At 40.1% G+C, this 26,795-nt stretch overlaps 1 protein-coding gene across 1 annotated transcript in view; it reads right to left on the minus strand.

The window, feature by feature from the left end:
- LOC311136545 (opioid-binding protein/cell adhesion molecule-like) overlaps positions 1–26,795 on the minus strand; it is a gene marked incomplete at both ends in the record, with an annotated part of 251,840 nt that overhangs the window by 139,551 nt on the left and 85,494 nt on the right. The window contains one exon of the mRNA XM_084170712.1: positions 14,521–14,753. Within this exon, the coding sequence (XP_084026838.1) occupies positions 14,521–14,753 (233 nt within the window). The remainder of the gene's footprint in view (positions 1–14,520; positions 14,754–26,795) is intronic.

Below are 26,795 nucleotides of genomic sequence, written 5' to 3' on the forward strand. Positions count from 1 at the left end.
CAGCATTCCTCCTCCTCCAAACACACTGAGTTGAGTTGATGTCAAAGAGCTCCATTTTGGTCTCATCTGACCACAACACTTTCACCCAGTTCTCCTCTGAATCATTCAGATGTTCATTGGCAAACTTCACAAGGGCCTGTATATGTGCTTTCTTGAGCAGGGGGACATTGCGGGTGCTGCAGGATTTCAGTCCTTCACGGCGTAGTGTGTTACCAATTGTTTTCTTGATGACTATGGTCCCAGCTGCCTTGAGATCATTGACAAGATCCTCCCGTGTAGTTCTGGGCTGATTCCTTCCATTTGCGAATAATCGCAACAACTGTTGTCACCTTCTCACCAAGCTGCTTGGCGATGGTCTTGTTGCCCATTCCAGCCTTGTGTAGGTCTACAATCTTGTCCCTGGCATCCTTGGAGAGCTCTTTGGTCTTGGCCATGGTGGAGAGTTTGGAATCTGATTGATTGATTGCTTCTGTGGACAGGTGTCTTTTATACAGGTAACAAACTGAGATTAGGAGCACTCCCTTTAAGAGAGTGCTCCTAATCTCAGCTCGTTATCTGTATAAAAGACACCTGGGAGCCAGAAATCTTTCTGATTGAGAGGGGTCAAATACTTATTTCCCTCATTAAAATGCAAATCAATTCATAACATTTTTTACATGTGTTTTTCTGGATTTTTTTGTTGTTATTCTGTCTCTCACTGTTCAAATAAACCTACCATTACAATTATAGACTGATCATTTCTTTGTCAGTGGGCAAACGTACAAAATCAGCAGGGGATCAAATACTTTTTTCCCTCACTGTATGTGCGTGCTTTATAAACCATAGAACCTGGGAATAATTCCAGTTGTGTACACAGTGTTAATGAAATCAAACAACCATTGATAATCATCTTCGGATGATTGCATTTCATTTTAATAATCCCCTTAAAATTTTTATTGATTTCTAATGGTAATTAAGAGATTTATTAAGGGACCACAATCAAAATGAGACTCTTAACTAATTTACATTTTGCACATTATTTGGTTCTATCACTTGTGATTTGTCGTAGCTAGGATTGATTGTTCTATTGAACCTCACTGACTGTGACAGAGAGTAAAAAGGCAATTACTCTCCTAGTGTCAACAACAGGTAGGGTCTCAGAGCGCTGCTCTTTCTCCAATGTCTTTTCTAATATGATGTTTCTATCCCCCTACCCAACTACAGGGTGCCAAAAGGTCCGTTTTTACAATCCATCATTAGTTTAATTAGTAATAGAAGTAGTTTTTAGTGTTGCTAATTGTCCTATATCAAGAAAATAAATCAATTTTCCAATTGAATGTCAATGAGTAGAACAAAATGGCTGTACTTGTTTTCCCATCACATAGATGATAGTAGCACAGGAATATACTAGTTTCGGGCAGTATTCCTTTCGGAATTTGTGAATTCCCCATTTTGAGATTTGGAATGCACTCAAATTTATAGCAGTAGTGGTGGTCTACCACCTCACATCTTTTCCACTTACATCAACTCTAGTACTGGAAGTAGACTACATAAGGTATGCAGAAATGAGCTTTAGATAACATATTTCTTTTGGTAGTGTTCAAAACCATAGTACCCTCCAAGCTCATCATTAAGCTTGGGGCCCTGGGTCTGAAACCTATCCTGTGCAACTGGGTCCTGGACTTCCTGACGGGCTGCCACCAGGTGGTGAAGGTAGGCAACAACACCTCCACTATGCTATCCATATACTGTCCATATTGTCTATGTATCCCTTCACACATACACATACAGACATATATATACAGTGAGGGAAAAAAGTATTTGATCCCCTGCTGATTTTGTACGTTTGCACACTGACAAAGAAATGATCAGTCTATAATTTTAATGGTAGGTTTATTTTTATACAGGTAACGAGCTGAGATTAGGAGCACACTCTTAAAGGGAGTGCTCCTAATCTCAGCGTGTTACCTGTATAAAAGACACCTGTCCACAGAAGCAATCAATCAATCAGATTCCAAACTCTCCACCATGGCCAAGACCAAAGAGCTCTCCAAGGATGTCAGGGACAAGATTGTAGACCTACACAAGGCTGGAATGGACTACAAGACCATCGCCAAGCAGCTTGGTGAGAAGGTGACAACAGTTGGTGCGATTATTCGCAAATGGAAGAAACACAAAAGAACTGTCAATCTCCCTCGGCCTGGGGCTCCATGCAAGATCTCACCTCGTGGAGTTGCAATGATCATGAGAACGGTGAGGAATCAGTCCAGAACTACATGGGAGGATCTTGTCAATGATCTCAAGGCAGCTGGGACCATAGTCACCAAGAAAACAATTGGTAACACACTACGCCGTGAAGGACTGAAATCCTGCAGCGCCCGCAAGGTCCCCCTGCTCAAGAAAGAACATATACAGGGCCGTGTGAAGTTTGCCAATGAACATCTGAATGATTCAGAGGAGAACTGGGTGAAAGTGTTGTGGTCAGATGAGACCAAAATGGAGCTCTTTGGCATCAACTCAACTCGCCGTGTTTGGAGAAGGAGGAATGCTGCCTATGACCCCAAGAACACCATCCCCACCGTCAAACATGGAGTGTATATATATGAAGCATGGAGTGAAGGAAGTGTGATGGTGCTTTGCTGGTGACACTGTCAGTGATTTATTTAGAATTCAAGGCACATTTAACCAGAATGGGTACCACAGCATTTTGCAGCGATACGCCATCCCATCTGGTTTGCACTTGGTGGGACTATCATTTGTTTTTCAACAGGACAATCACCCAACACACCTCCAGGCTGTGTAAGGGCTATTTAACCAAGAAGGAGTGTGATGGGAGTGCTGCATCAGATGACCTGGTCTCCACAATCACCCGACCTCAACCCAATTGAGATGGTTTGGGATGAGTTGGACCGCAGAGTGAAGGAAAAGCAGCCAACAAGTGCTCATCATATGTGGGAACTCCTTCAAGACTGTTGGAAAAGCATTCCAAGTGAAGCTGGATGAGAGAATGCCAAGAGTGTGACAAGCTGTTATCAAGGCAAAGGGTGGCTACTTTGAACAATCTACAATCTAAAAAATAACGTTTTTGGTTACTACATGATTCCATATGTGTTACTTCATAGTTTTTATGTTTTGACTAGTATTCTACAATGTAGAAAATAGTAAAAATTAAGAAAAACCCTTGAATGAGTATGTGTGTCCAAACTTATGACTGGTACTGCCCATATATATATATATATATATATATATATATATATATATATATATATATATATATATATATATATATATATATATATATATATATTTATATAGGATCGGTAGGATATATATATATATATACTCTGGACTCCGACATTGCTCGTCCTAATATTTTACTTTTTAGATTTCTGTGTATTTTTGTGTATTGTTAGATATTACTGCACTGCTGGAGCTAGGAACACAAGCATTTCGCTACACCCGCAATAACATCTGCTAAATATGTGTATGCGACCAATAAAATAAAATGTGATTTGTGTCCTGAATGCGGTTGGCTCAGCTTTAGCTTTACTGTACAGTCACCATGGAAGCAGGTGCCTTATTCCTGGGGGTATCAGTGGACAAGGTCACTTGGCTGATTGATGTTTGCCTCTGGAGGCCTTCCCTCTGTGCAGGTTAACATGGATCTCCATTTCATTGGAGGTGGTAGAGGGGAGGGCCTGCAGGGGCCAGAAGGACGACTAGAGCAGTACTGTCCCCATAGACTTCCAGATGTTTCGCTCTCCTGCCAAAAAGGCAGGTTCTTACTTAATGACTCACATTAAGCATCTCCAATCCAAAGTTAAATCTAGAATTGGCTTCCTGTTTCGCAAAAACAAAGCCTCCTACACTCATGCTGCTAAACATGCCCTCGTAAAACTGACTATCCTACCGATCCTTGACTTCGGCGATGTCATTTACAAAATAGCTTCCAACACTCAACTCAGCAAATTGGATGTAGTCTATCACAGTGCCATTTTTTGTCACCAAAGCCCCATATACTACCCACCATTGTGACCTGTACGCTCTCATTGGCTGGCCCTCACTAATATTCGTCGCTAAACCCACTGGCTCCAGGTCAACTATAAATCACTTCTAGGCAAATCCCTGCCTTATCTCAGCTCACTGGTCACCATAGCAACACCCACCCGTAGTATGCGCTCCAGCAGGTATATCTCACTTATCTCCCTCACTAACTTTAAGCATCAGTTGTCAGAGCAGCTTACCGATCACTGCATCTGTACACAGCCCATCTGTAATTAGCCCACCCAACTACCTCATCCCCATATTGTTATTTATTTAGCTAATTTGCACCCCAGTATCTCTATTTGCACATCATCTTCTGCACATCTATCACTCCAGTGTTAATACTAAATTGTAATTATTTTGCACTATGGCCTATTTATTGCCTTACCTCCATAACTTACTACATTTGCACACACTGTATATATATTTTCTATTTTCTATTGTGTTATTGACTGTACGTTTTTGTTTATTCCATATGTAACTCTGTGTTGTTGTTTTTATCGCACTGCTTTGCTTTATCTTGGCCAGGTCGCAGTTGTAAATGAGAACTTGTTCTCAACTGGTTTACCTGGTTAAATAAAGGTTAAATAAATAAAAATTAAAATTGGTTGGCTGACTAATGTATTGATTACTTTACAACCTTGGGACCAGTTCTGAGGAACTCCAATGAATCCCTCTCCCAACCCAAACTGCAGTGAGTGCACTAAGGCTGAAATGTTTCGTTAGCTAAGTGAGTTAAAGCCTTGGGGAGATGATGGACTTCTGGCTTTTGAGTTACATAGACCATGTTGATGTAGATCATGTTGATGTATAGCCCTCCATCATGTGTAGAAGTTTGTCTTAATGTAATTAATTAGACAACATGTTCTCATGCAGTGAATGAAAACAGATTTTTTTTTCTCACAATTCTGAAACATCTACAAGCACATTGTGTTCTTCTGTCATACTGGTTTACAGCACTGCAAGTCTGAGTCTGGCTTAGGAGGTTGTTAGTAAGAGTTCATTGGGTTTTCTTAGAAAGAGGCTAACAGACAACTGGATCAGGTATGGAGAGTGTCTCAGTATGAAATGCATATTCAATGTAAGGGTAGCATGAAAGACCTTGTAATGTTCACAAATGCCTGCAATACGATGCTTATTGTAGTAGGCATACATGCCTTTGTAAAATGTTTTTTTGTTGATGACATTCCTGAGGTGTGCTCTTTCATAATCTTGCACTATTCTGCCTTCTGTGGTTTTATGTAATCAATTTTATGGCTTTATAGAATCCACTTCATAATGACTACGGTTACATGCACACAATAATATGATTATTGTGAATAGTCAAATTAATATAAAAGTTTGATTTAAACATGTACATGCTTTGCAAGAACAATGATTTCCCTAATAATCCTGTTTACATGGACACAACTGAAATCAGGCTTTATGATGATGGGACTTTAATAAATGCAGAAAATTAGCAATCAAAATGAAGCTAGGTTATTTATCATCAAATATGATTACGTGGTACCTGTCTTGGACTGCATCGAACCGTGAGAAGCTAGTTAAGCTAGCTAATTTATTTCTCTCTCTCTCTCTCTACTGCAGCATTCGTGTTTGGATCAGTATGGGCCTTCCGGACAAATCAGTTATAATTACACATACCCGAGACCCGTGACAATCATATCACATCAGACCTGTGACATTATTTAGAATTCTGGATCCGGACCCGCTCGTGTCCCGGATCGGGTCTCGGGTATTCGGGTACTGGTGGATCCGTGAAGACCTCTAATGCAGAGTGTCATAATAATAATAATAATAATATGCCATTTAGCAGACGCTTTTATCCAAAGCGACTTACAGTCATGCGTGCATACATTTTTGTGTATGGGTGGTCCCGGGGATCGAACCCACTACCTTGGCGTTACAAGCGCCGTGCTCTACCAGCTGAGCTACAGAGGACCACTGCCATATGTCTACGTGTACCCTGACTACTACTGATGTTTAATATCGAATTATTAGTGTGTATGTGTATGTAAACACTGCCATGTACCCTGACTACTACTGATGTTTAATATCGAATTATTAGTGTGTATGTGTATGTAAACATACTCAATGTTAAAAAGCCATAGAGATGTTATACCTCACAATGTGAGATCAGGGCTGAGAAACATGTTACACTGAACAAAAATATAAATGCAACAATTTCAAAGATTTTACTGAGTTACAGTTCATATAAGGAAATCAGTCAATTGAAATGAATTCATTAGGCCCTAATCTATGGATTTCACATGACTGTGAATACTGATATGCATCTGTTGGTCACAGATACCTTTAAAAAAAAGGTAGCGGTGTGGATAAGAAAACCAGTCAATATCTAGTGTGACCGCCATTAGCCTCATACAGCGCAACATATCTCCTTCACATAGAGTTGATCAGGCTGTTGATTGTGGCCTGTGAAATGTTGTCCTACTCCTCTCCAATGGCTGTGTGAAGTTGCTGGATATTGGAGGGAACTGGAACACGCTGTCGTACATGTCGATCCAGAGCATCATGTCTGGTGATTATGCAGGCCATGGAAGAACTGGGACATTTTCAGCTTCCAGGAAATGTGTACAGATCCTTGCGACATGGGGCTGTGTATTATTATTATTACCTCCCGAGTGGCGCAGTGGTCTAAGGCGCTGCATCGCAGTGCTAGCTGTGCCACTAGAGATCCTGGTTCGAATCCAGGCTCTGTCGTAGCCGGCCGTGACCAGGAGTCCCATGGGGCGGCGCACAATTGGCCCGGCGTCGTCCAGGGTAGGGGAGGGAATGGCCGGCAGGTTGTGGGTTCGATTCCCAGTATGAAAAAAAAAAATTATGCACTCACTAACTGTAAATCGCTCTGGATTAGAGTGTCTGCTAAAATGTAAATGTATTATCATGTTGAAACATGAGGTGATGGCAGTTAGTAATGTCATGACAATGAGCCTCAGGATCTCATCAAGATTCAGTGTGTCTGTTCATTCAAATTGCCATAGATAAAATGCAATTGTGTTCGTAGCTTATGCCTGCCCATACCATAACCCCACCACCTCTGTTCACAACATTGACATCTGCAAACCTCTCGCCCACACAACCCCATACAGTTAAAACCAGGATTCATCCATGAAGAGCACACTTCTCCAGCATGCCAGTGGCCATCGAAGGTGAGCATTTGCACACTGAATTCGGTTACGTCGCCGAACTGCAGTCAGGTCAAGACCCTGGTGAGGATGACGAGCATGCAGATGAGCTTCCCTGAGACGGTTTCTGACAGTTTGTGCAGAAATCCTTCAATTGTGCAAACCCACAGTTTCATCAGCTGTCCGGGTGGCTGGTCTCAGATGATCCCGCAGGTGAAGAAGCAGGATTTGGAGGTCCTGGGCTGGAGCGGTTACACATTGTCTGCGGTTGTAATTCTCTAAAACGACGTTGGAGGCGACTTATGGTAGAGAACATTCAATTTTCTGGCAACAGCTCTGGTGGATGTTCCTGCAGTCAGCATGCCTATTGTACGCTCCCTCAAAACCTTTTAGAGTGGCCTTTTATTGTCCCCAGCACAAGGTGCACCTGTGTAACGATCGTGCTGTTTAATCAGCTTCTTGATATGCCACACCTGTCAGGTGGATGGATTATCTTGGCAAAGGAGAAATGCTCACTAACAGGGATGTAAACAAATTTGTGCACAGAATTTGAGAGAATAAGCTTTTTGTGCGTATGGAACATTTCTGGGATCTTATTTCAGCTCATGAAACATGGGACCAACACTTTACATGTTGCGTTTATATTTTTGTTCAGTGTAGAATTACTAAGAATTCCTCAAGAGATAACTTGCATATCAGAGGTTCCAGGTTGAGAAGCATGGGTGAAGGTTACAGCTATAACATCTTACTAAGAAACAGAAATGATTGTTAGGAATTGTTAGTGTTTCCTATAAAGTATTTTCTGTGAAAGTGGCATTGTTATCTTGTGAATACAAACTGGGATTCACTCACTTCTCTCAGGTTTAAACGGTTGAGAGATAATTGTATTCAAACGCCGCCTCTGCAATAATAACATAACCTTGGTCCCCTTTGTAAGTATAAAGCCTTGTTACAATACTTCTTTGTGTTCTCTACAAAATGAAAAGTTTCAGGTTAAATCCAAGTTTCAGGTTTCTGTCTGGGGCTCCTGTACATTCTCCTTTGTTACTTATACCCTATTGAATTACTTCTGATCGATATCACAGATGGATGTTTCTGGAAGTGCATGCAGGTTTTCGCAAAGATATGGTTTTCCAGTTGGCGTCATTCTCAACCAAAATAGATGTAGCACTGACATTACAGCAAACATAATCCAAAATAGTATTTGCCGACAGTGGTTTAAAAGCTGGTTAAAACACCCATTTGCAGAAAAACGTGTTTTAATGTAACTCTGCATAAGATATTTATACAGTAATTATGAAAGAGACCAGAACAATCCTACTCTTACCTCTTCCCTGTGCTGTATAAATAGGCAGGATGTCTATTTTTTGTGAAGCATTTTATGGCTAAACAGAGCATGAAATATTAAAAGCTGAGGTGCGGTGGAGGGCTGCCATGCTGTGTTGGTTGCCGTGAACCGAGGTCCTGGGACCCATGAGTCACCTTCGCTCTCACACAGCGTTTCTCAGAGTGCTCCATTGAAGTCTCTTTGGATCATACAATAAGAGCACCCCGACAAGTTCAGCCATGTTGTACCCACCAACTTAAGAGCTATGTAGTATCTTAGAGGGTCACGTTTAGGACAGATATAAAGTATAGGCGAAAGTCTGCCATCAGATAACACAGCAGTTGGGAAATCTGATTCCTTGTGTTAGAGTTATTTTTCTTTAGGCAGTGGCTGCGGATCCGACTTTTCTGGACCTTTCTTCCCGGTGAAACATCCATGCAGCCTTCCAACCATTTGATCTCAATCAGTTTCAAGGGGATATGCATTTCGATCTTCTTGAGTACTCCTGAGTGGCGCAGTGGTCTAAGGCACTGCATCGCAGTGCTAACTGTGCCACTAGAGATCCTGGTTCGAATCCAGGCTCTGTCACAGCTGGCCGCGACCGGGAGACTCATGGGCGGCGCACAATTGGCCCAGGGTAGGGGAGGGAATGGCCCAGGCTCAGTTGATGGAGCATGGCATTTGCAACGCCAGGGTTGTGGGTTCGTTTCCCACGGGGGGCCAGTATATAAAAAATATATATATATGTATTCACTAACTGTAAGTCGCTCTGGATAAGAGCGTCTGCTAAATGACTAAAATGTAAATGTACAGTGTTGTTTGAAAATAACCTAAAGTGTTATTTTGAATGACGTACAATGAGTGAATTTTAGAGCAGATTGAGTTAAACTGTAGCATAGCCTACCTGTATATTTTGCCTAGCAGCGTGCGCTGTTGAGTTTCGGCCATGAGAGAAAAATGTGATGCTGTTTTTGTCTTAGAGTAACATTATACTATGCTATTATATTCGGTTCTGTTAGTGCCTTCAGAAAGTATTCATACCCCTTGACTTATTCCATATTTTGTTGTGTTACAGCCTGAATTCAAAATGGATTAACACTAGAACAGCCTGGTCTTTCAGCCTATAAGTACCTGCTAGAGAACGTTGAGAACGTTGCCGGGCGTCCCCTTTAGCATCAGATGCATATCAACCCGCAAGGTGCCCAAACATAAGCACCAACGCTTGATAAATAGTGCATCAACAATTGTAAAGCATGAATTGCATAAATAAATATTTGTGGAAATATATCCATGTAAAAATATAACAACAATAGTTATTTGTTTAGATAGAGTCAAGGATACAGTGCATTCGGAAAGTATTCAGACCCCTTGACTTTTTCCACATTTTGTTACGTTACAGCCTTATTTTAAAATTAATTAAATTATTTTTTTCCCTCATCAAATAACCCATAATGACAAAGCGAAAACAGGTTTTTAGAAATGTTCGCTAATTTATTAAAAATAAAAAACAGAAATACCTTATTTACACAAAAAACTAATAATTAAAGAGCAGCAGTAAAATAACAGTAGTGAGGCTATATACAGGGGGTACCGGTACAGAGTCAATGTGCGGGGGCACAGGTTAGTCGAGGTAATTGAGATAATATGTACATGTAGGTAGAGTTAAAGTGACTATTCATAGATAATAAACAGAGAGTGGCAGCAGCGTAAAAGACAACTGATAATATTGTCACTCATCAGACTATTGATCTTGTCTATAGGCTAACTCTTATTATGTGTGAAATTAATTTTGGTGTAGTTTAGGTGTAGTTTAGATGGGTCGGCTTCGCAGGCTGACTGGCATAGTTTGTTTCCCCTCGCTCATCAACTTGGATAGAGTCAAGGATATGTTTTGCATTATTCTAAAGGCCTACTGCAACACATAGCATGTTTTCGTTTCCCTTACAATAAATGTGATTAGCAATAGAGTTATAGTAAATAAAACAGTCCCGTAACAGGTTATTTTTACAAAGTAAAAGGTAAAAGAGAATGGTATCAACCCACATGGCGCAAAGTGAAATTAGTAACATGAGTGCCAACACTGATAAATATAAGTATAACACGAACTCATCAATACACTATTGGCCTAATTTAAATTGTAAGTAATGTGCACAATTATCGCCCTTCATCCATTTGTCATTCATTCAGTGGGCTGGCATCGTATTATTCTAAAGGCCTACTGTAACACATAGCATGTTTTAGTTTCACTTACAATACATTCAACTAGTAATAGAGTTATAGACCATAAAACAGTCCCTTAACAGCTTATTTTTCCAAAGTAAAACTTAAAAGAGAGTGATATCAACCCACATGGCGCACAGTCAAATTATTTGCTATAAACATGAGCGCCAACACTGATATATAGGCATAACACAAACTCATCATTATATTATTGTCTTCCTAAATTAAATCAACCTCTTCACCCTCCTTATCATTCAGTTAGGCCTAATTTAAATTCAATTGTGAAGTAAAGTGCACAATTATCACCCATTCATCCATTTGTCATTCATTCAGTGAGGAGAGAGAGACGCATTAGCACCTGGCTAGGTACCAATGTCCTACAGCACATCGTCTTGGTGGGTTAAGTTGGGAATAGGTGTGGGGAAAAAACAGGTAAAAAGAGAGATTTCAAAATTGTGAGAAATGAGCAATGTAAAATACAAACATTTAGGAAAAGTCAGGGAAGGAATAGGACGTAGCTTTTGGACTATTTTATTTTATTTACAAAATCAAATGTCAGTGGCCGTTGTTGGTTCTAGTGTTATTTTTTATTTATTTTTTCACCCATCTATACACAATACCCCATAATGAAAACATGTTTTTAGACATTTTTGCAAATGTATTGAAAATCAAATACAGAAATGTCTCATTTACATAAGTATTCACTCCCGAGTCAATACTTTGTAGAAGCACCTTCGGCAGCGTCTTTCTGGGTAAGTCTCTAAGAGCTTTCCACACCTGGATTGTGCAACATTTGCCCATTATTATTTTCAAAATTCTTCAAGCTCTGTCAAATTTGTTGTTGTCATTGCTAGACATCAATTTTCAGGTCTTGCCATAGATTTTCAAGTAGATTTAAGTCAAAACTGTAACTCGGCCACTCAGGAATATTAATTGTCTTCTTGGTAAGCAACTCCAGTGTAGATTTGGCCTTGTGTTTAAGGTTATTATCCTTCTGAAATGTGAATTAATCTCCCAGTGTCTGGTGGAAAGCAGAGTGAACCAGGTTTTCCTCTAGGATTTTGCCTGTGCTTAGCTACATTCCGTTACATTTTTTATACTGAAAAACTCTCCCGTCCTTAACGATTACAAGCATACCCATAACATGTTGCAGCCACCACCATATTTGAAAATATGGAGAGGGGTACTCAGTAATGTGTTGTATTGGATTTGCCCCTAACAAAACACTTTGTATTCAGGACAAACAGTTAATTGCTTTGTCACATTTTTTGCAGTTTTACTTTAGTGCCTTGTTGCAAACAGGATGTATGTTTTGGAATATTTTAATTCTGTACAGGCTTCCTTCTATTCACTCTGTCATTTAGGTTAGTATTGTGGAGTAACTACAATGTTGATGATCCATCCTCAGTTTTCTCCTATCACAGCCATTAAACTCTATAACTGGTTTAAAGTCACCATTGGCCTCTGTGAAATCCCTGAGCGGTTTCCTTCCTCTCCAGCAACTGAGTTAGGAAGGACACTATGGTGTTATTTGCATATTGCATCCTGATTTGCCATATGCTAATGAGGGCCTGTGGGAATGTAGGGGTTCATGAGGAAAGCATCACTCTCTCTCATGTGGCTTGTAATGTGAAGCAACGTCAAGTTAGCAATACATTTGCCTTCATAAAGATACACCGTTGGTAGTTATTTTACTCATGTATAGACAAGTCTGATTACACAACAGACACCTGCATCTTTGTAGTGACTGGGTGTATCGATACACCATCCAAAGTGTAATTAATAACTTCACCATGCTCAAAGGGATATTCAATATGTGTTTTTTTCCCCCATCTACCAATAGGTGTCCTTCTTTGCGAGGCATTGGAAAACCTCCCTGGTCTTTGTGGTTGAATCTGTGTTTGAAATTCACTGCTCGATTGAGGGACTTTACAGAATATTGTATGTGTGGGGTACAGAGATGAGGTAGTCATTCAAAAACAATGTTAAACACTTTTATTGAACACAGAGTGATGAGTCCATGCAACTTATTATGTGACTTGTTAATCACGTTTTTACTCCTGAACTTATTTAGGCTTGCCATACAAAGGGGTTGAATACTTATTGACTAAAGACATTTCAGCTTTTAATGTTTTATTAATTTGTAAACATTTTGAAAAACATAATTCCACTTTGACATTATGGGGTATTGTGCGTAGGCCAGGGACAAAATAAGCCCAATTGAAAAAAAAAAAATTCAGGCTGTATTCACACCCCTTGAAGGCAGTGAGGGAAAAAAGTATTTGATCCCCTGCTGATTTTGTATGTTTGCCCACTGACAAAGACATGATCAGTCTATAATTTTAATGGTAGGTTTATTTGAACAGTGAGAGACAGAATAACAACAAAAAAATCCAAAAGAACACATGTCAAAAATGTTATAAATTGATTTGCATTTTAATGAAGGAAATAAGTATTTGACCCCCTCTCAATCAGAAAGATTTCTGGCTCCCAGGTGTCTTTTATACAGGTAACGAGCTGAGATTAGGAGCACACTCTTAAAGGGAGTGCTCATAATCTCAGCTTGTTACCTGTATAAAAGACACCTGTCCACAGAAGCAATCAATCAATCAGATTCCAAACTCTCCACCATGGCCAAGACCAAAGAGCTCTCCAAGGATGTCAGGGACAAGATTGTAGACCTACACAAGGCTGGAACGGGCTACAAGACCATCACCAAGCAGCTTGGTGAGAAGGTGACAACAGTTGGTGCGATTATTCGCAAATGGAAGAAACACAAAAGAACTGTCAACCTCCCTCGGCCTGGGGCTCCATGCAAGATCTCACCTCGTGGAGTTGCAATGATCATGAGAACGGTGAGGAATTGAAATCAATCTGTGTCAAAAGCTTCCACTTCTAAGCAACAATAATATATTATTGACGTATTATCAAGAGTAATCATATAGTGTAGCCGAAATCCCCATCAATGATCTGTTAATTACAGTTCGAAATAACAATTTAAGTGTTCTGGGTTTACAGACTGAACTATTTTCTTAATCTGCATGCCACTGCTAATTTGGGTACATCTAATATGTTCCCAAAAAATAACTGGCTATTATTTTATAAATTTTTCCCTTAATTATTTTCAGGGCTAAATTCAAAAGGTTGATGAATAATAGATAATACATTGTTTTCTTAGCAAAATGTTGCATTTCCAAACAGGACAATAAATCATCCTTGGTGACTCTTGAGCAAGAAATAGCCATTGCCAAATAATGTCTCGTCCAGCAGTTATCAGTTGTTTTATGATTGCATACTATTGTCTGTTGTAATGTTGTAGCGTTAGTCCCTTTCTAAATGCAAGATCCTCTCATTGTTAGTTCATCTCGTTCAGTTTTAATTCAATGTCAATTGAGTGTGTCTACATGATCTGTACCTCAAAAGACGACAAAGGGCAGTGGTGCTAATTGCTTCTGGAAACTGAGCGTGGGGGAAATTGATTTCACTGTAAATGATAACAAAAGTCCAGGTATCGACAGCAAGATTTAGCAAGCCCTTACTCTGAAACTGGGCCACAGTTATCCAACTTGCTGTGCCCCCAAATCAATATCTATCAACGATCTGAAATTAAATCTAGATTAAATCCCAATTTAATCTCAGGGAGTCACGTTTGGCGAATTCCAGTTAATTACATAATCAGACTACCAAGCAAAGACAGTGATATCAATCAGCCCTATGAGTCTAGATGGCAACTTGACAAAACTCATCGCAAACCACAGGAGAACTATGGAAAATGGGCAGAATCTGAGTGAAGAAGAGCAGTACCTTGAACAATGAGATGCACTTTGGACGATTTGGGTTTGTTGCTCATGAGGATGGAGCACACGTAGGGCCCCTCGTCGTGTACATTCACGTTCTGGATCTTTATGCTGTACTCTGTCACGGGTGTGTCCATTCGGACAACGCGAGGGTCCAGAGACCACTTGTCAGTGCCCGTATAGAGAATGGTGGTGCGGTTGAGCCAAGCCACCCGCGATACCTTGCTGTCCACAGTACATCTGTGAGATAAAGAGAGAAAACAGAGAGAGGAGAGGATGAGTGTTAAGCATTCCAGCATATTTTTACAGTGTTCTATCGTGTCCATTCTATTGTAAAGCACAATCAAGTGATATTAATTGACTGATATGTCTGACTGATAATATTGTATGAGGATGTGGCTTTTGTATGACGTTTTTGATCAAGTAAGACCTTGGGCTCTCTTATACAATATTGGTTAGCAATGTTCTTCAATACTGTTGCTAGGGACCCACATGATGTGCAGGCTTTTGTTTCAGACCAATACTATGCCCTTGAGTATTTTAATCAAGTCCCCAGGACCTTGACAAAAGAACTGACATCTTAGATAGGATAGCTCTCAGTGAGGCTTTTATCTCTGGAGAGTGGCACACCAATACAAGTATTGTACCCTATTGAAGATTGTTCCTCTGTTAATCTGGACTGGAATATTCATTGACAGTAGATGCATTTTGCATGGTAACATATTCCTTGAGGTAGTGCATTGAAGGGGGATTGCAGAAGTGTGTTCAAAAAGTTTCCTTTAATATCTCTCCTCATAACCTCTCTAACTGTGGCAGGGGTAACTGTATAAGAGTGTTGAATTGAGAAGTTCAAAACCCACTTACAGCCCTCCCACGAAGTCCCACTCTAGAACCTATTCACCGCTATTTCCTAGGAGTCTGGGGGGTAACACTTTACATTAAGTTGCCCCTATTACTATGTAACTACACAGTAATAACGGTGTTAACAATTTAGTAGTCAAATAATAGGGTTGTTGCGGAATCAGTTTACACAATTGGAACAAGGAATGTGTAATTACACATTCACTTGCTGAAGGTTATTCCACATGTAACTACTGATGTTATTACACATTTTCTTGTTCCACTATGTAACTAATATTTGTAATTACACGTTTTAAAGTCATCTGTGAATTACGATGTTAATAACTCAAACCAAAATATGACCTTGTTACATGTAACTACAATGTGTCACTACCATTGAATCCACATCTAATACCAGGGTTGATAAACAGACTAGGACCTGGTAACAACAGTTGTTATCAGGCACATTCTGTCATTAACTACCAGTCATTTTCAAATAGTTTATCTATGTTATGACCTGGCTCAAAGGCTATACAGAATCAAGTGTAATGTAAGAACAATGTAGTTACATAGGATATACTTGTAATTGTCATGTAAAGTGTAAAGTGAAACCCAGTAGGGTATAACCTTTATAATTACTATGTAGTTACAATGTAACAACCTTTGCAGACAATAGGCTAACCAGGATAAATTAGGAGACAGGAGAACATTAGGTATAACCCTTTTAGTTACATTCTACTTTTGCACATAACAAACGTTTCAATTGTGTAATAACTGATTTCACAACAACCATATTACTATGTAACTACTATGTTGTTAACACAGTTATTACTGTGTTAGTTACATAGTAATAGAGGCAACATGATGTAAAATGTTACCGTCTGGGGTCATAAACTCTTGTATCTTGATGACCTGGGTGCACTGACCTCTGATTTGTACACGGGGACCCCGGCAACAATCACACCGGGCCCACTAGCCAATCAGTGGGCAGTCATCTGGACTCTTAGAGCCCCTACACTGTAACTTCAATAGTGAGAAGCAGCTTTGTGAACCTGTTGGCTGCACTTCCACATGGGACTAAATGTCTGTAGTTCTTTACCAAGGACTTGCCCAGGACTAACCTCGTTTTAACCATGTTTGAAGTACAGTGTTTGTTTACAAATTCATTGTTTACAAACAATGGAGTAAAACAAGATCATATTTTGGGTTCTGATGGGGTACGACAGTTGAACTAAGCTCATGAGGCATATATAAGTTACATTCTTCAAGAATCAATGAGTACATATCATTTAGAAATGGATATACCAGTCGCAGATTGTCCCTTTCAGTGAGTTTATACCCTATATTTTAACTATATTTGCGTGTATTTCCATACATACAGTGTGCCCATTGATTGGTGGTAAATGTTCAATGCTCATAAACTGATTTTATGCACACTTAACGCCAAATGTCATACATGAGGCTTAATTAGAAGTGATTCATGCATTCTGTGGAAACAAAACATTTGCTTAGTATTTTACGAAGGGATTCTGTCACAATTACCATGGTACATTGCTTTAAATGTCAGCACCTGTGCAACATTTCAATTTACAATGGGAACCTATGCCAAGTCCGATTTGCATTTCCTTGGTATTCTACGGTAGCCAGGCCCTGTGGAAAAGCCCAGTCTAACCATTTATTTGAAAAAGAGAGAAGCCTACACTGAGTCCCAGAGAGAACTGGTGGTAACAAACAACGTGATTCATATTCAGGACAGATTATTGGATCATAACCTCCATGCCTAACCTTCAATCCAATGGACTTCAGTGGAGGAATATCATAATGCTCATAATACCGTTTCCACTTCCACTGCATAATAAACAGGGACCGAGGAGAGCAAGAGAGGGAAGGATGGGAATACAGCTACAGTCGTGTATCAGACAGTCTTCGCAGACAGATATCAAAACTATTGGAGAACTGTACTTCAGTACAAATTTGCAATGTAAATCTAAGGCTTGTCACACCCTGATCTGTTTCACCTGTCTTTGTGATTCGCTCCACTCCCCTCCAGGTGTCGCCCATCTTCCCCATTATCCCCAGTGTATTTATACCTATGTTCTCTGTTTGTCTGTTGCCAGTTCGCTTTGTTTTTCGTCAAGCCTACCAGCGGTTTTCCCCTTGCTCCTGGCATTTTCAAGTTCCTGTTTTCCCGGTTTTGACCATTCTGCCTGCCCTGACCCTGAGCCTGCCTGCCGTACTGTACCTTGTCACACCACCCTGGATTACTGACCTCTGCCTGCCCTTGACCTTTCGTTTGCCTGGCCCCTGTTTTTGTAATAAACTTTTGTTACTTCGACACTATCTGCATCTGGGTCTTCTCCTGAAACGTGATAAGGCTAAAGGTTAATGTGGGTGATTGATTTCTTCCGAAGTATTACCTAAGGAAAAGCAAAATAACAATATTCAGCAGTATAACAAAAGTTATATTTATTGACAAAAGGCAAACAACCTTTGCTCTGTCCAGCAATACAGCCTTATTGGATTGTTTTAGTGAAGTGACTCCTCGTTCACGTTGCAATCTCTTATCATATCATGGTTGTTGTGAAAGATTGGTTATGATTTTATTTATCTGACAGGATAAATAACTGACTATGGATTGTCCTTATGATCTGTAGATTGTAGATCAACAATTCCCACTAGATTCATTAGTCCACTGCCACTCTGTTGGCATGCAGTTACTTAGTCGTCTTTGTTGTAATCAATGTTCAAGTTTATTTCATGAAGTTAAAGAAGACCGAGTAGATGGGCAGAGATAACAGTACCATCCTCCCGCTTCTCTTAAACTATTTACTACTACCCTTGCTGTAAAAGTTTGTTCCATGTTGCAGTTAATGAAACTGGCAGTAAGTACTTATTAAGTTGAATATCTACAGAGCAGAGATATCCAACGTTGGTCTTGGTGAGCTACTGAGTGTACAGGCCTTCAATCTGGACCATGATTAGTTTAATCAGAATACAAAATTCCTTCTTCTTGTAATTGAAATAGTATAGCCACTCAAGTCATTCCATTTTTTGACTGAGAGACTTACAGGAACATCATATTTATTGTTAATCTAAATACGGAAGCCCTGAAGCCCAAGGCAACAAAAAAATAATAACTTTGAGTCTTAGAATTATCTCGTCTGAACGACTTAGTACCTCATATTTTTTAACTAAGTTGTTTGAATGATATACTAAGTCGTTTGAACAACTTAATTGATAGTTTTTTCTAATTAGGCCTAATTTGTTATGCAGTGACAGTGACCGTTGCTGCAGCCATTAATTCACAGATTCTATCCATTGATATGATTATTCATTAAAAGTTATTTGATAGGGCTGCTTTGAATGCATGTAAGTGTGCCAAGAAGATCTCACAGTTTTTCCAATTTCACTTCAGATTCTGGTGTTTATCCACATTTCTCCAAATGGAAGTTTTTCAAGTTGCTCCAAAAGTCACCTTCCGAAGTGTTTTTGACACCCTGGGTTGCTCCTCCTGCTCAGCATCGTCCTTCCGAGGGTCATGCACAAGGTTGTTATTCCTGTTCAGCATAGTCCTTCCGAGGGTTGCGTGTTCAATCCCAGTGGTAGTGGTACCCTATCCCAAACCTTAACTTTTAACTTAGGTATCCGGAATTAATGAAGGATGATGCTGAGCAGGGCGGGTAGAAGCAACACAGGATGTCAAAAACACTTCGACATTTTACATTTTGAGCAACTTTGAAATTTGACGTTTTAATACTACATATTCATTGGGGCATGGACTCTACAAGGTGTCGAAAGTGTTCCACAGGGATGTTGGTCCATGTTGACTCCAATGCTTCCCACAGTTGTGTCAAGTTGGCTGGATGTCCTTTGGGCGGTGGACCATTCTTGATACACATGGGAAACTGTTGAGCATGAAAAACCCAGCAGCGTTGCAGTTCTTCACACAAACTGGTGCACCTGGCACCTATTACCATACCCCGTTCAAAGGCACTAAAATATTTTGTCTTGCCCATTCACCCTCTGAATGGCACACATACACAATCCATGTCTCAAGGCTTAAAAATCCTTATTTAACCTGTCTCCTCCTCTTCATCTACAATGGTTGAAGTGGATTTAACAAGTGACATCAATAAGTGATCATAGCTTTCACCTGGATTCACCTGGTCAGTCTGTCATGGAAAGAGCTGGTGTTCTTAATATTTTGTATACTCAGTGCATATTGCTCTTCCTTCCAAAAACAAGGCAGGAAATTATGATTAATTATTTATCGGGTATTCATTTATTCAAGAGCAAGTTCAGCAGTGTTGGATGTGTACTCAGTCTCGCTGCATCTTACTGTATTATCACAATGAACGATAGCGAATATATGATAGCTGTCAGAGTCGCTTGTAACCCAGTGTCAAGCCTTTTGCTTCGTAGTACAATGGTGGGTGTCAATGTGAACCGCTGACAGCAACAACTGTCAGTTTCACTGTGTTCTCTGTGTTCACCACATTCAATCAACATTCTAAGAGAGGATTAAATGGGTGTTAACATAGTAAAACATGGAGATGTGAAGAGTGTACAGAATGTTTGAAACGCAACATATCACCCAAGGTTGGAAGTATTATATGGGCATTTAACATTGAAATAAATGTTGCAAAAGGACTGGCAAATATTGCTTAGCTCAGATCTTGTGACTCCAGTATAGTTCAGGTAGTACAATGCCTAGATTAATTGTGTTTCTGATAAACTACAGTACGAAGGCAAAATAAGGATTATGACCAAAACAATATTTCTGCAGCACAACAGACGAAAGCCCACCTTAAGAACTAGAAACAGTTTGACAACAACACAGCAAGACAAAAAAAGTTTCACAGGACATTCTCTAAAGAAGCATCTAATTAACCATGAGTGGTAATGTGCAGCAGAAGTGTAGGCAAGGGGATTGGAACCAATGACAACCACAAGATTCAGCAGCTCTCAATGATTTCACAGACACTGATGTCGCTTGGCAATGACTGCATTCACAAACAAAAGGGTCATTCCATTTGATTTCAATCACTTTTTGACCGCAGCTCTTTTGATTTGAAAGAAACTTTCCATACATATTTGCCCATGGTAGAAGTCGTCAGAAAGTGAGTTTTTGGACCTGAATGTCAAAACATTCAGGAGATAGAGGTGCTCAAAGTTACCTATTTCGTATACCCCACGATACCATGAGACATCCACGCCTTCATCACCGGCAAAGATTAACGTTTGAGTTTGATATAATTTAAAAGCTTACAAACAAGATTGTCAAATTATACGAAATAAATATATAAACGCAACATGCAACAATTTCAACGATTTTACTGAGTTAGTTCATATATAGTAATCAGTCAATTGAAATAAATTCATTAGGCCCTAATCTATGGATTTCACATGACTGGGCAGGGATGCAGTCATGGGTGAGCCTGGGAGAGCATAGATCCACCCACTTGGGAGCAAGGCCCACCCACTGGGGAGTCAGACCCAGCCAATCAGAATGAGTTTTCCCCACAAAAGGGCATTATTACAGACAGAAATACTCCTCAGTTTCATCAGCTGTCCGGATGGCTGGTCTCAGACGATCCCGCAGGTAAAGAAGCCGGATGTGGAGCTCCTGGGCTGGCGTTGTTATACTGTACGTGGTCTGCGGTTGTAAGGCCGGTTGGACTTACTGCCAAATTCTCTAAAAGAACATTTTGGTAGAAATTAACATTAAATTATCTGGCAACATCTCTGGTGGATGTTCCTGCAGTCAGCATGCCAATTGCATGCTCCCTCAAAACTTGAGACATCAGTGGCATTGTGTTCTGTGGCAAAACTGCACATTTTAGAGTGGCCTTTTATTGTCCCCAGCACAAGGTGAACCTGTGTAATGATCATGTTGTTTAATCAGCTTCTTGATATGCCACACCTGTCAGGTGGATGGATTATCTTGGTAAAGGAGAAATGCTCACTAACAGGGATATAAACAAATTTGTGCACAACATTTGAGAGAAATACGTTTTTTGTGCATATGGAACATTTCTAGGCTCTTTAATTTCAGCTCATGAAACATAGGACCAACACTTCACGTTGCGTTTATATTTTTGTTCAGTATGTTTTACAACGTCTTGAAAAAAATTGTAATTTTCTAACCTTTAACGTCAATTATCTTAAAACATGTAAATTCAGATTTATTTTTCATTTTCACATATGTTGTAGTTCAGACCCTAATTTACATCATCTTAGGTGTTTGTGTTGTACCCGCTATCGGCTGAGACACAGCATTCTCTTGAATACAGGGTGGGTGTCATTTCAATCATAGAATGGACCTATCCATTCAGACCACTGCAATTGAGCTGGTACACCATTTACATTTTAATTGAATTGAAATTGTAACTTCCAAGTACTACCACAAAGATGGCCGCCGGTCCACCCACGTCGAATGTCAACTTAAATGGGAAGATTGGCATAATAAAAAATTAAAACTATTCCCATTCAAGTCAACGTTCTCTGATGTGTGGACCTCCAACCATCTTTGTGGTAACATTTAAAAGTTGAAATTTCAATTTGATTCCCATTTTAGTACATTTATTAGCCAAACAATTACAGCAACCCTGTATTCAAGAGCATGTTGTGTCTCAACCGATGGCAGGCACAACATAAACAGCTCAGATGATATACAATAGGGTTTAAGCCACAACATATGCGAGAAAGAAAATATCAGCGTTTTAGATAATTGACGTTAAATATTTAGAATTGCACGTAAAAAAAAATATATGCATGCATTCTTTATAACAGCTATGTAACACATAACATTTGTCAGAAACCGTCATAAGTAGTTTTCAATTGTCATGAGTCACGGCATGAGATGTTATAAAACCGGTTATAATCGGTGTTAAATATGACTGTTCATCCTGTTGTCATATAAACCAATGTCAACTGTTAATAACAATGGCTATTATATAGTCTACATACAAATGTTATAACAGGGTTTTATGTCATTTACTAACCTCTGTGTCACATTATTACTGGTACTCCTGAGTGGCGCAGTGGTCTAAGGCACTGCATCGCAGTGCTAACTGTGCCACTAGAGATCCTGGTTCGAATCCAGGCTCTGTCGCCGCCGGCCGCGACCGGGAGTCTCATGGGCGGCGCACAATTGGCCCAGCGTCGTCCAGGGTAGGGGAGGGAATGGCCGGCAGGGATGTAGCTCAGTTGATAGAGCATGGCGTTTGCAACGCCAGGGTTGTGGGTTCGATTCCCACGGGGGGCCAGTATAAAAAAAAATATGTAAGTCGCTCTGGATAAGAGCGTCTGCTAAATGACTAAAATGTAAATGTAAAAATTACATTGAATGAAATGATGGGTGTCATTACATTTTACATTTTAGCCATTTAGCAGACACTCTTATCCAGAGCGACTTACAGTTAGTGGGTGCATACATTTTTCATACTGGCCCCCCATGGGAAACGAACCCACAACCCTGGCGTTGCAAGCGCCAGGCTCTACCAACTGAGCTACAGGGGACTATGTCATATGCCATGCCCTTATAGAGTGTGTATAGACACCTTACGTAAAGTTACATTAATTAATGTGCTTATACCACAGGATGAGTTGGGAGTATCACAAAACTTTACCATCCACATTTTTTTTAAGAACACATTATAATACCAGCAATTTGCCAAGAAAACATGGTAACACTTTATTTTAAGGTATACATACAGTGCCTTGAAAAAGTATTCATCCCCCTTGGCCTTTTTCCTATTTTGTTGCATTACAACCTGTAATTGAAATTGATTTTTATTTGGATTTCATGTAATGGACATACACAAAATAGTCCAACTTGGTGAAGTTAAATGAAAAAATTAACTTCTTTCAAAAAGTTCTAAAAAATAAATAATGGAAAAGTGGTGTGTGCATATGTATTCACCCCCTTTGCTATGAAGCCCCTAAATAAGATCTGGTGCAACCAATTAACTTCAGAAGTCACTTAATTAGTTAAATAAAGTCCACCTGTGTGCAATTTAAGTGTCACATGATCTGTCACATGATCTCAGTATATATACACCTGTTCTGAAAGGCCCCAGTGTGAGAGTGTGATTTGAAGGAGTCAGGCGCAGGAGGGTAAATCACCGAATACAGAGTTTATTCCGTAGTACATAGTTACGCTGGATAGCGTCAACAGCACAGGGCGTAATACAGGCACACTGGAATTCAATACAGGCACACGGGGTGAAATAGCCCTGGCAATACAAAGTATGGGTAGCTAAACCGAGCTACACTCATTTTCACATAAAACAATCACCCACAAGGACAAGGGGGCAGAGGGAACACTTATACACAGACTAATGAGGGGATATGAACCAGGTGTGTGTATTTGACAAGATAAGACAAATGGAATGATGATATATGGAGCGGCAGTGGCTAGTAAGCCGGTGACGACGAACGCCGAAACCTGCCCGAACAAGGAGGGGAGACAGCCTCGGCGGAAGTCGTGACACCCAGAGTCTGCAACACCACTAAGCAAGGGGTACCACCAAGCAAGCGGCACCATGAAGACCAAGGAGCTCTCCAAACAGGTCAGGGACAAAGTTGTGGAGAAGTACAGATCAGGGTTGGGTTATAAAAAAATATCAGAAACTTTGAACATCCCACGGAGCACCATTAAATCCATTATAAAAAAATTGAAAGAATATAGCACCCCAACAAACCTGTCAAGAGAGGGCCGCCCGCCTAAACTCATGGACCAGGCAAGGAGGGCATTAATCAGAGAGGCAACAAAGAGACCAAAGATAACCCTGAAGGAGCTGCAAAGCTCCACAGCGGAGATTGGAGTATCTGTCAATAGGACCACTTTAAGCCGTACACGCCACAGAGCTGGCCTTTACAGAAGAGTGGCCAGAAAAAAGCAAATGCTTAAAGAAAAATATAAGCAAACACATTTGGTGTTCGCCAAAAGGCATGTGGGAGACTCCCCAAACATATGGAAGAAGGTACTCTGATCAGATGAGACTAAAATTGAGCTTTTTGGCCATCAAGGAAAACGCTATGTCTGGCGCATGCCCAACACCTCTCATCACCTCGAGAACACCATCCCCACAGTGAAGCATGGTGGTGGCAGCATCACGCTGTGGGGATGTTTTTCCATCAGCAGAGACTGGGAAACTGGTCAGAATTGAAAGAATGATGGATGGCGCTAAATACGGTGACATTCTTGAGGGAAACCTGTTTCAGTCTTCCAGAGATATGAGACTGGGACGGAGGTTCACTTTCCAGCAGGACAATGACACTAAGCATACTGCTAAAGCAACACTCGAGTGTTTTAAGGGGAAACATTTAAATGTCTTGGAATGGCCTAGTCAAAGCCCAGACCTCAATGCAATTGAGAATCTGTGGTATGATTTAAAGATTGCTGTACACCAGCGGAACCCATCCAACTTGAAGGAGCTGGAGCAGTTCTGCCTTGAATATGGGCAAAAATCCCAGTGGCTAGATGTGCCCAGCTTATAGAGACATACCCCAAGAGACTTGCAGCTGTAATTGCTGCAAAAGGTGGCTCTACAAAGTATTGACGCTCAAGTTTTATGTTTTCTTTTCTTATTAGTTTCACAATTTTTTTTATTTTGCATCTTCAAAGTGGTAGGCATGTTGTGTAAATCAAATGATACAAACCCCAAAAACATCCATTTTAATTCCAGGTTGTAATGAAACGAAATAGGAAAAATACTTTCGCAAGCCACTGTATTAGTCACTACTTAGTAGTTTATAAGTGTGTATATAAGTAGCTAATAAGGTCTTTATTCCATGCTATTAGTCATGTATTAGGCATTAAATAAGTATTTTCTTATTCAAACATTATACAGTGCATTCGGAAAGTATTCAGACCCCTTTACTTTTTTTGTTACATTACAGCCTAATTCCAAAATGGATTAACTAAAAAATGTTCCTCATCAATCTACACACAATACACCATAATGACAAAGCGAAAACAGGTTTTTAGAAATTGTTGGAAACTTAATACAATTAAAAAACTGATACTGTATTTACATAAGTATTCAGACCCTTGGCTATGAGACTCGAAACTAAGTCATATTACTGGTCAATCATAAATAACTTAATTGTTAGCCATATAAAATATGTATTAGTTGTTCATTAAGAGCATGTTAAACAATAAACATACTCTTAATAAGCTGTGTCAATAGACTAATAAGGACATAGTACCTTAAAATGTGTTCCCTATTCTGAAGTGTGACCAAATTCAAAGTTTGACGTTAACACAACTAAACTTCCGTAAACTTCCAAATACTGTATATGAACGCTGGATGTATGGCGTATACAGTGAGGGAAAAAAAGTATTTGATCCCCTGCTGATTTTGTACATTTGCCCACTGACAAAGAAATGATCAGTCTATAATTTTTATTTTTAGGTTTATTTGAACAGTGAGAGACAGAATAACAACAAAAAAATCCAGAAAAATGCATGTAAAAAATGTTATGAATTGATTTGCAATTTAATGAGGGAAATAGGTTTTTGACCCCTCTGCAAAACATGACTTAGTACTTGGTGGCAAAACCCTTGTTGGCAATCACAGAAGTCAGACGTTTCTTGTAGTTGGCCACCAGGTTTGCACACATCTCAGGAGGGATTTTGTCCCACTCCTCTTTGCAGATCTTCTCCAAGTCATTAAGGTTTCGAGCCTGACGTTTGGCAAATCGCACCTTCAGCTCCCTCCACAGATTTTATATGGGATTAAGGTCTGGAGACTGGCTAGGCCACTCCAGGACCTTAATGTGCTTCTTATTGAGCCACTCCTTTGTTGCCTTGGCCGTGTTTTTTGGGTCATTGTCATGCTGGAATACCCATCCACGACCCATTTTCAATGCCCTGGCTGAGGGAAGGAATTTCTCACCCAAGATTTGACGGCACATGGCCCCGTCCATCGTCCCTTTGATGCGGTGCAGTTGTCCTGTCCCCTTAGCAGAAAAACACCCCCAAAGCATAATGTTTCCACCTCCATGTTTGACGGTGGGGATGGTGTTCTTGGGGTCATAGGCAGCATTCCTCATTCTCCAAAAACGGAGAGTTGAGTTGATGCCAAAGAGCTCCATTTTGGTCTCATCTGACCACAACACTTTCACCCAGTTCTCCTCTGAATCATTCAGATGTTCATTGGCAAACTTCAGATGGGAATGTATATGTGCTTTCTTGAGCAGGGGGACCTTGCGGGCGCTGCAGGATTTCAGTCCCTCATGGCGTAGTGTATTAACAATTGTTTTCTTGGTGACTATGGTCCCAGCTGCCTTGAGATCATTGACAAGATCCTCCCGTGTAGTTCTGGGCTGATTCCTCACCGTTCTCATGATCATTGCAACTCCACGAGGTGAGATCTTGTATGGATGTGGGTAGGTGTGCCGCTTTCTGTCCAATGAGATAATTTCTGGAAAAAA

Source organism: Coregonus lavaretus (assembly GCF_964263955.1).
Source record: "Coregonus lavaretus genome assembly, chromosome: 10".
Lineage (NCBI taxonomy): Eukaryota > Metazoa > Chordata > Actinopteri > Salmoniformes > Salmonidae > Coregonus > Coregonus lavaretus.